Below are 10,861 nucleotides of genomic sequence, written 5' to 3' on the forward strand. Positions count from 1 at the left end.
GGGCCCAGCCGCTCCGCGGCATGTGGGATCTTCCCGGACCGGGGCACGAACCCGTGTCCCCTGCAACGGCAGGCGGACTCTCAACCACTGCGCCACCAGGGAAGCCCAGGACTATATTTTAACATATAGATAACACAGAGATAGCAATCCATGTGCAGAAGCAATCCTAAAGTGATCCTATACTGCAAGCTTTGTTTTTCCTCCAGGAGGTTTAATTATCTGACACTTTTGACATTCTATTTTATAATTGTATATGGTATAGAACATCTTCATAAACACTACAAAACATTTTATACTTTTCTTATATTAGGAATCAAATATGTACTGATCCATTTTTTTTTCTAACTTCAGCTAAAAAATCCTACATATTTAGACAGAACACCTGTAAATTGCAAGAAATGAAGGTATATGTCTCTGCAGAATGATGGATATTTCTTGAGCATGTATCATTATCACCTGGAAGCTTGTTAAAACACAAATTCTTTGGCCTGGCCCACAGAGTGCCTCATTCAGGTCTGGGTTCAGAATTGAGCATGTGCGTTTTTAATGAGTCCCCTGGTGACACTGATGGTGAAGGTTCTGGGATCAAACTCTGAAAATCAGGGTTCTAGGAAAGGTGAGCATGCCTGGTTTCAGGCCCCAGTTCACCATAGTGGAAATTTTCAAGCTCTGAGAGGCAGAGCCAAGACTTATTACCCCCGCCAAAAAAAAAAAAAAGACTTATTACCCACATGCCCTGAGTGTCTCTGCAGTGAGCAAAGGAGAGCAATGGCCAGCTGGGCTGGTGTCCTGCACTCTGCACTGCTGAGGACACCTGTGAAGCCTCCACCCACTGAACAACCTGGTCACCTGCTTCTCCCCAAAATTTATTGCAAAAGTACCCAGAGGGCTCATCTCTTACGTCCTTCAAGTGTTTTCTCAAAGGCCCTCTTATTAAAAAGGTTTCCCTTTCTGTGCTGTGTAATATTATACTCCATACTATACTTCTCAGGATACTCACCTTGCCTTCTCCCAATTTGTCTGCCACATTATAACATATTATACAATTAGTCTTTTCTGTTTCTGGTCTTTCTTCCTTGAGTACAATGTAAGTCCTATGAATTCAGGGGTCTTTGTCTCTGTTATGACCCAATGTCTCCCATGTACCTACAGTACATTTTTTTTTGTTGTTTTTGCTTTTTCATTTTATTAATTACAAAATCCAGAAATCAGTGGTAGAAAAATAACAAAGGAAAAATCCCTAAGTTACATAATAAAAACCTGGAGGATAGGCCAGGTGTGTGCTGGGCGGGAGGGGAATGGACAGATGACCAGCCAGGGAGGAGAAGGTGGGGCTGTGGGAGGTGTTAGAGTTGCCCAGCACCCCAAGGTCACCCTCCAAGCACGCTGGTCTTCTTTGGTACTTCACCAGCAGGACCGTGGCTTGCAACTTTCAATACAAGAGCTGGTAAACAGTGGCACTGTTCTTGGAGCCCGTGACCAGGTACTGGTTGTCGGAAGACACATCACAACATAGGATGTCTGTAGACTCCTCTACAGGAGTACTAAAACCAACTGTTTGCTCATTGATCACTAGTGAGATCAGGGACTAAATATGACATCTCAGCTTCCCTGTATATTTTTACAACTCTGGTTACTCTAAATGTCTTCTTTAACTCTCTCGTTCCATGCTGGTATTGCTCAAAATTTTCAAGAATAAAAAAGAGTCAGGACTTCCCTGGTGGCGCAGTGGTTAAGAATCTACCTGCCAAGGCAGGGGACACAGGTTTGATCCCTGGTCCGGGAAGACCCCACATGCCGTAGAGCAACTAAGCCCGTGCACCACAGCTACTGAGCCCGCATGCTGCAACTACTGAAGCCCGTGCTCCTAGAGCCCGTGCTCCGCAACAAAGAGAAGCCACTGCAATGAGAAGCCCATGCACTGCAACAAAGATTAGCCCCCGATCGCTGCAACTAGAGAAAGCCCACGCACAGCAACAAAGACCCAACAAGCCAATAAATAAATAAATAAATAAATAAATAAATAAGAATAATGGTAGTATTTAAAAAAAAGAAAGAAGAAGAGTCACATTTTGGAGATAAAACCTTCAGATTGACCATTCTAGTCATGTAGTCATAGGCTCAGCTTAATTCTATGTCTTCTCAGACATCACATCTAAAACTCTGAGGCCTGACCTTTTTCCATCATCCACTGATGTTTCACCAAAACTATTTCTGCTACTACTTTGAATCACTACATAGACATTATGAATAGCTATTTGTAATTTGCATTTTACAACTATTTTTCTGAGATAACATCAGTTCTTCATGCCAACAGTCCCTGCATCAAAAAAGAAATGATAATCATTTCCCAGCGATGAAATCGTAAATTTAAGATACTCCCAGTATCTCCAGGGCAAGAGTATGCTTTGTATACATGCTCCAACTGTGAACACTGCAGCCATTGTACAGTCAAAGTAACATGTTTCTCATTGTCCTCTTTTTGAGATTGATGGTAGATTCCTAAAAGGAACTGAACATATGTCAGCGTATCAAGTAAGAGATATTAAATGGTTAAAAGTGTTGTTCAATGTATTAGACAGAATAATTGACGCTAAAGGCAGGAGAGATGTTTTCTTTGGAAACCACAGACTGATCTGTTAAAGAAAAATTATTCAGACGCTTGTAAAAAAGTTGGGATTTGTAGCCAAGGAGGAAGGGGGGTGGTGTCAGTGGATAAAAAATTACTAAGAGAGCAGGGAAATTCTTCCTAAACTGACCTAAACAGTTCTTGCAGAAGGTGTAGGTCAGTGTGATCAGGTATTACCTGTGTGATGGTGAGGGATGAGGAAATTTCATCAGATATCAGTGGCTATCAGACATTGAGGATGGGAAATTCTTGCCAAACCAACTTAGCAGAATTCTTGCTCTTGAGGACAAGGCCCAAAGACTGGGTCTAATAAAATAAAAAAGAAAAGAAAAGAAAAAAAAAAGCTTAGAGGGGCTTGACTAAAGTTTAGTCAAGGAGAGGCTCTGTTAGATCTATTTTTGTACTCCTGATTCAGGGTGGCCCAATATCCTTCCTTTATCTTCTTTGACGGAACACGATCTGGAGTATTTTCTCTCTTGCCCCTGACCAAATGTACATAGACTGGAAAACTAACTTTATGCTTTGGAGTGCATGCATTTGAATTGAAATAAGATAATGTTTATTAGCTTCCGCTAACAAACACATTTTGTGTCTGACTCTATAAAAATATGTTCGTTTGGATTTGTAGCCTTTGGAGGCATCTGAAATTGTTTGTTTGAATCTCTCTTCCCCACCCTCCCCCACCCCCACCCTCCCCCACCCCCAGGCCGTGCCCCGCGGCTTGTGGGATTTTAGTTCCCCCACCAGGGATTGAACTCGTGCCCTCAGCAGTGAAAGCCAGAGTCCTAACCACTGGACCTCCAAGGAATTCCTTGAAATAGTATTTTTAGCTTCTGGGAGCATGCCGATCTTCACCGAGTCCGAAACGATATGTCTCCAAACACTTGGGTGATCAGCTGCAGAGAGCATTTGGCAAAAATAGGATCAAGATCACTTTAAAGGCGGGGCAAAGCTCACCTGGATATATCTTTTCCCAACTCCCCTCCTGGCAGAGCTAGTCCTTTCCAGCAAGAAGCCCAGTCTCCTCAATGTGTGGGTCTGTTGGGACTACATTACCCAGAATGCTCAGTATCGAGCGGCAGGAACGCTACCCAATGAACGCTTAGAGACTGGAGGCCGCATGAAGTGAGGGCGGAACTTCTGGCTTCCTTTTCACAGCGGCCATGTTAGCTACCCTTGGTTTTTGTTTGACCAGTGTGAGAGATTTGGGAATTGTGGGTCCATCTCGAGGTGACGGAATTGAGAAAGTCCGAGAGGAGGGGCTGTCCCCGCAGCATAGAGGCGGGTCTGAAGTTCGGCGACGCCGCCCGGGGGCTCCGCGCCAGGCCCAGGAGAGGGTCCGCCGTGCCTGCGTCCCGCCTCTCCCTGCCCCGCTCCGCTCACAGAGTCCGATGGCGGCGGCGGCGCTGAGGAGCCTTCCTCAGGTAAACGCTCGTCCTCCGGCCCTCACCGCCCTCACCGCACCAGACTAAAGCCCCGAGTGCGGGGCGCTTGCTCACGTACCCGCAGCCCAGGCCCGGTGTCCGGGATGGTGGTGGGGCGTGGGCAAGGGTGACAGGCGGAGGGACACCTGTTAAGAGTAGAACCGATCACTGAGGAACAGAGATTGAATAGCTACCCTGAGTCCCGTCTTCAGGGTCAGGCAGGGGTATAGGGAGGTCTGAGCCCATCGAACCCCGCCATAGACTCATTCTTCAAGACTTGGCTTTTTCCACGTTTCCCACGGCTACAGAGGCGCCTTTTGGAAACAACACAGCCAAGTGGAGGCTGCCGCATTCCCTCACTGGCCCTGACCTCCACCCACATGTTCTCTGGATTGTGGTTTCTTGCGACTCGTAAGTGCCGTGCCCCCAGTTTAGGGTCTGGAAGCCCTGGAGAAACCCTAAGGCCAGGGTTATGTGAAGGTGTTTCTGTTTCTGGCAACCATTGTAAACAGGTGTGAAAGGTTATCCTAGAAACTGGTAGCACATGCTTGAGGTAAAACTCAACTGGGAGTTTCCAGGAAAGGAAAAGTCCCTTTTCCTTCAGGTGGGAATAAAGATCAGGGGACAGTAATCAGGACTGGAAAGACTGCTGAGAAGTTGGTGATGGGAGGTTTCGATCAGAGGAGGGAGGTAGTATTACCAGCGTCTTAACTGGCTACATCTGGCTGTTGCATGAAGTATAGACTGTGGCTTGGAGGAAGGAGTAAGGAAGATCGGCATGGAGGCTACTGCTATAAGCCAGGTGAGGGTCAGTGGACCAGAGTCATGGTTTAGGAGGTATGATTGGATTCTGGATGTGTGTTTTTAAAAGTGACAACTATATTTTCTGATGTGAACCATGAGGGAGTAAAACAGGATTCAGGGATATTCCTAGGGTTGCTTGTTTTGTTTTGTTTTGTTTTAGCAGGTGTGGGAATAGAAGCTCTGTCAACTGAGATGAGGAAGTTGGTAGTAGGAGTAATATTCCCCAGAGATATCAGGAGCTTCTGAGATGTTTCCTAGAGCATTAAGTGGAGGCATTAAGTGAGCAGCTAAATACACAGACCTGGAAGTCTAGGGTGTGGGACAGTGAGGTGGTGACCACCATAGGCATGGGCTGTGGGATCCAGTCTCAAGGATTTTGTGTACTTGAAGAGGGAGCATGCTTGATGACCCCAGGGCCCTGGTATTGAGACTTATGTGACCTTGGCCACACCAGTGGAATAGCCTGGCATGAGTGTGTGGATCCCTCTATGCCAGGTCCACAGCTTAGATACCTACTTGCCCACCCACCTCTTCTTGTTGACGGCTGGTCCCAGTGATCAATGGGACCGTTTGAAGATAGTGGCACCAATGTTGCCAGAGCCTGGTTTCTCCTCTGAGTTGGAGAGCTTGGGAGGAGGATGGGCATGGGGCATGGATTGTTGTCCCTGAGAAAGGGGCTGTTTGTGGTTTAATCTGTCTCCATCTTGCCAGGGCAGTGTGACCTTTGAGGATGTGGCCGTGTACTTCTCCTGGGAGGAATGGGATCTCCTTGATGATGCTCAGAGATGCCTGTACCACAACGTGATGCTGGAGAACTTGGCACTTATAAATTCCTTGGGTAAGGCTGTCAAACCCACCTCTGTGCCTTGAACTAGTCTCTGCCCTCCCTTTTTTCCCCAGGAGCAGTCCTCACATCAGGACCATGGGCACTGCTTCCTTCCTTAGTTCCCTGGGTTGGTGCTGTGGTTCGTTGGGCTGAGGTTTGTGCACTGCCCTCTCCTTCCTTTAGAATGCCCAACATTAGCTTTGCTGTTGACTTACAGTTCTTTTATTGTTATTATTCTTTGAAAAAAATTCTTTATTCTTTTCCATTATGGTTATCATAGGATATCGAATCCCTTGCTTCTTGTATCATCAAGGTGCCATGTATTTGATCAGTGATGGAGTGGGGTTGGGTTGGAGAACTCACAGAGGTTCACAGTATGTATATAAATCAAGCAAGATGACTCAGAGGGATCCTGGTCCTGCATAGTAGCACATAGAGGGCATGATGACAATGCCATATTCAAATCATGCCAGAAGCTTACTGTGTTTGACCAGAATTTTGATACCAGTGGCCACACTTCATTTCTGTCTTCCTTCCCCTTTCTTGACATTTGGCCAATTCATCATCTCTATTGTCACTGCTACTCTTAACTTCCAACCTGAGGTTAACCTCACATCTCTGGACTCCTCTCTCACCCGTTTTTCCTCACTACTCCAACTGCAGTGCTTTCTGCATTGGCCCCTATGTATTCTTTTTTTTTTTTTTAAACTTTAAAAAATTTATTTATTTATTTATTTTTGGCTGTGTCGGGTCTTCATTGTGGCGTGCGGGCTTCTCTCTAGTTGCGGCGGCACGTGGGTTTCTCTCTAGTGGTGACGTGTGGGTTTTCTCTCTCTCATTGAGGCATGCAAGCTCAGTAGTTGTGGCCTGCGAGCTTAGTTGCTCCGTGGCATGTGGTATCTTAGTTCCCCAACCAGGAATCAAATCTGGGTCCCCTGCATTGGAAGGCGATTCTTTACCACTGGACCACCAGGGAAGTCCCCCTATGTATTGTTTCATGAGGTGTGCACACATTCTTAAACAGTCCTTAAAGACCAGCTGCCCTGCTATAGTCGTATTTTCTTGGGTCTTGGCACAACCCTTTTATACAGTGTTCATGTGTCACCAGCAGACAGGTTCCTTTTCAAAGTTCTTTGTAGAAGAAGGAATTGCATACCCTGTCTCTTTTTGTGTCCACCACAAGGTTGTGTCCTTCACCTCATGAGACCTCTCCCATTCTGTGATCTTTATAGCTCAGTAGTGCTAAGCAGACCCATCCTCAACTGGAACCAACTCCTTGTTCCTGCAAACAATCCCATGGACAGGTTCCTAGGTTTGTTACACACACTTTTGTAGTAGCTTTCCCCTCCCACCAAAGTCAATGTGCACTTCACCAGCATTACTTGCTTTCAGGTTGTTGGCGTGGAGCAGAGGATGAAGAGGCACCTCCTGAACAGAGCATTTCTGTACATAGAATGTCACAGGTCAGTACTCCCAAGGCAGGTGTGTCCACCCAAAAGGCCCATTTTTGTGAGATATGCAGCCCGGACTTGGGAGACATTTTGCACTTGACTGAGCACCAGAGGCAGAAACTGTACGATATTGGGGCATGGGAGCAGCAATTGTATTTCAGTGCAAAACTTCAGCACCAAAAGCAGAACATTGGAGAGAAATGCTTCAGAAGCAACATGGACAGAACCTCATTTATGAAAGACTGCAAATTTTTTGTGTCAGGGAAGTCCCTTTCCCGTGGGGAGTCCACATACACCAGGGAGAAGCCAAACAGGGGAACTGAGTGTGGAGCTGCCTTTCACAGGGGGAAAACTCATTATAACTCTGGAGAATGTACTGAAGACTTTAGTTGCAAACACATGCTTTTTCAGCACCAAAGAGTCCCCACTAGAGAAAAATGCTACATGTGCAGCGAATGTGGGAAATCTTTTAGCAAAAGCTACAGCCTCAGTGACCATTGGAGAGTTCATACTGGGGAAAAGCCTTATGAGTGTGGGGAATGTGGGAAAACCTTTAGGCAAAGCTCTAGCCTCATTCAACACCGAAGAGTTCACACTGGAGCAAGGCCTCATGAGTGTGACGAATGTGGAAAATTATTTAGCAACAAATCCAACCTCATTAAACATCGGAGAATTCATACTGGGGAAAGGCCATATGAGTGTAGTGAATGTGGGAAATCCTTTAGCGAAAGCTCTGCACTCCTTCAACACCGGAGTGTTCATACTGGAGAAAGGCCTTATGAGTGCAGTGAGTGTGGGAAATTCTTTACCTACCACTCCAGTCTCATAAAACACCAGAGAGTTCACTCTGGATCAAGGCCCTATGAGTGCAGTGAATGCGGAAAATCCTTTACTCAAAACTCTAGCCTCATTGAACACCGTAGAGTTCATAGTGGAGAAAGGCCTTATAAGTGCAGAGAATGTGGGAAATCTTTTAGCCAAAGCTCTGCACTTCTGCAACATCGGAGAGTTCACACTGGAGAAAGGCCTTATGAGTGCAGCGAATGTGGGAAATTCTTTACTTACAGCTCCAGTCTCTTGAAACACCAGAGAGTTCACACTGGATCAAGGCCTTATGAGTGTAGTGAATGTGGGAAATCCTTTACTCAAAACTCCAGCCTCATTAAACACAGGAGAATTCACACTGGAGAAAAACCTTATGAGTGCAGCGAATGTGGGAAATCTTTTAGCCATAGCTCCAGCCTCATTAAACACCGAAGAGTTCACACTGGTTAAAGGCCTGATGAGTGCAGTGAAGGTGGGAAATCCTTTACCCATAGGTCCAACTTCAGTGACCACTAGAGTGTTCACATTGGAGAAAGGCTTTACGCGCATTTGAATGTGGGAAATTCATCTCCAGGCTCCTAAAACACCATAGTGTCACATTGGATGAAAGCCTTATGAGTATGGCAGATGTGGAAAATTGTTTGGCCAAAGTTTAGCCTCAACACACTCCAGAGAATTTGCAGTGGAGAAAGGCCTTATAACTTATAAATTCACTGAGTGTGAGAAAGCCTTCCGCTGAAGAACTTACCTTATGGGATACCACAGATTTCAAATGGGAGAACTACCTTCAATGTGCAGGGATATACAATTTCTTTGTTCAGTGCAACAACACAGGAGGAGATCCCTTATGAAGATGCCATTTGCCTGTATTGAACCACATACATCCAAACATCCACTTAAATTCCAGGTATGTGGGAGCTGCATTGCACTTTTTAACCTGTCCAGGGCCCTTGCCAGATTTATGTCACTGCCAGTTCTGTAGCAGAAGTCACGTCACATCTAACCACCTGGCAGATGCCCATAGTGTGCAACATTCACTCAACCTAGTGTGTTCAGGGAAGGAAACCCCAGTGCTCTCCTATTTGCAGGATGATTCATGAGTAGCTTGAACACTTAGTCTTTCCCAGTTTTTTTTCCTCCCTCATGAGTTAAATCATGGACCTTACCCAGTTTTGGCCTAGAGGACTCCGTTGGTGATTTGAAAAGATGGACTACATTTTTCAGGGATATTATTGATCTCATGAGACTCTAGTGATGGGATTTTCCAGCCTCCAAGTCACCAGCCTGGGGAACAGTCTGCCTCTTGTTTGTATAATAATAAAGGTCTTATTGTTTAAGTCACCATTGATCTTAGGGGTTCTGTTCACTGTGTGGGGTGGTTTGTTGTTAACTGGTTTTGCTGGCTTGAAGAGATGAACTGCTCTGGTCAGGATCCCAAACTGTGTGCCTCAGCAGGGACAGTATGATGGCAGAATATGCCTCTCCAGTTTTGGCCTAGGTTGCATTGCTGCTCAAAACCTTCAAGGAAAGACTGCAGGGCTTTGTGGTCTTAATTTTTAGATGGCATGCCATGATGTTTTGTAGGTTCGGAGTTCAAACTGAGGAGGGGGCTGTTCTTGGTTGCTGTGACAACCTTTAGTGCTTCTGAGAGCAACATAAACTTATTCTCTTGTTCACAGGCGATATTTCATCGTGCTCAGCACTGTTGAGGGAAATCTGTTCCCCAGGTTCTGCAGTGGAGCTATGTGCCCTGATGTCCTGAACTCTGTAGGGTAACATCAGTGATTTTAAGATTAAAGGGGCCAGGGAAGTGATAATTGTTACAGAAACACTGGATTAATAGAGAGTGGAGGAGACTACAACATAATGGTTAGAATGTGCCTCTTTTAAAAGGTTGCTCACAACGTTTAGTCACTATGGTTGTGAAGGATGAGCAGGTACAGAAATTCTCAGGACGTCCAGAACTGTATATCTTGTGTAGCTGAAGGCCTTGTCAGAGAAAATAATCAAAACGTTTTGTGGATTCCTGTGGCTTCTCTGGGCTGTTCACCTAAGGCCATTGCTGTGCAAACAGGAAAACAAGGATAGAGAGAAGAGAGATTCTTACTCTAGTGATATGGTATTTTTGACCCATCCAGTATCCCTGTTGAATGAAGTGGAAATAGTCTTTGTTTCCACTTCAAAAATTTCTCACCTATTTTTGCTGCCACTGAGGCAAGTGCTGAACCTGCCCATTGAGTCAGTATGGTTGCCAAAACTGATTTTCTAGAGTAGGAAATCCAGAATTTTAAGTTGAATCATATTTTTAAAGTTTTAATAAGGTATAAATTATATGCAGTAAATATATTTAAACTATACAATTTGATAATTTTTGGTATCTATATAAATCCATGAAACCAAACGTTTCTGTCACCCCCATACTTACCTTTAATAATCCTTTAATAATCTCTTTGTCCTCCAAGCAGCCGCTAATTTGCTTTTCATTATAACAAATTAGTTTGCATTTTCTAGAATTTTATATGATTGAAATCATAAAGTGTTTAGTCTTTTTTTTCCTTGGGTGCCCTCATGTGGCATATTTATTTTGCAGTTCATGGTGCTTACATGAGTAGTTCATCCTTTTTATGTTATTGAAAAGTGTGTTGTATTGCTATACCGCTATTTATTTATTTATTCATCTGTTATGGATATTTTCATTGTTTCCAGTTTTGGCTATTGCAAATAAAAGTGGTACAGAAATTGGATACAGTTCTTCATATTGACATATTTCCTTTCTCTTGTGTTAATACCTCACAATGCAATACCTGAATCAGAGTGTAGGTGAATATATAACTTTTAAAATTTATTTTATTTATTTTCTTTGGCTTCATTGGGCCTTTGTTGCTGCGCGGGCTTTCTCTAG

The 10,861-nt window shown here is 44.6% G+C and overlaps 1 protein-coding gene across 1 annotated transcript; it reads left to right on the forward strand.

Moving 5' to 3' along the window:
* The first annotated feature begins 3,335 nt into the window (after positions 1-3,335).
* Positions 3,336-9,629, forward strand: LOC102974299 (zinc finger protein 154-like). Its single transcript, XM_024116954.3, has 3 exons — positions 3,336-4,053; positions 5,569-5,695; positions 7,076-9,629. The coding sequence occupies exons 1-3, from the start codon at positions 3,793-3,795 to the stop codon at positions 8,407-8,409; spliced, it is 1,722 nt and encodes a 573-aa protein (XP_023972722.2). The 5' UTR covers positions 3,336-3,792; the 3' UTR covers positions 8,410-9,629.
* Positions 9,630-10,861: the final 1,232 nt, after the last annotated feature.

Source organism: Physeter macrocephalus, chromosome 17 (genome assembly GCF_002837175.3).
Source record: "Physeter macrocephalus isolate SW-GA chromosome 17, ASM283717v5, whole genome shotgun sequence".
Taxonomy (NCBI): domain Eukaryota; kingdom Metazoa; phylum Chordata; class Mammalia; order Artiodactyla; family Physeteridae; genus Physeter; species Physeter macrocephalus.

Excerpts from the sequence above, each read along its gene's own strand:
- LOC102974299 (XM_024116954.3), top strand. The coding sequence starts at position 3,793 with ATGTTAGCTACCCTTGGTTTTTGTTTGACCAGTGTGAGAGATTTGGGA. Across the intron at positions 4,054-5,568 it reads CGCTGAGGAGCCTTCCTCAG|GGCAGTGTGACCTTTGAGGA; the intron begins GTAAACGCTCGT and ends CCATCTTGCCAG. Across the intron at positions 5,696-7,075 it reads GGCACTTATAAATTCCTTGG|GTTGTTGGCGTGGAGCAGAG; the intron begins GTAAGGCTGTCA and ends ACTTGCTTTCAG.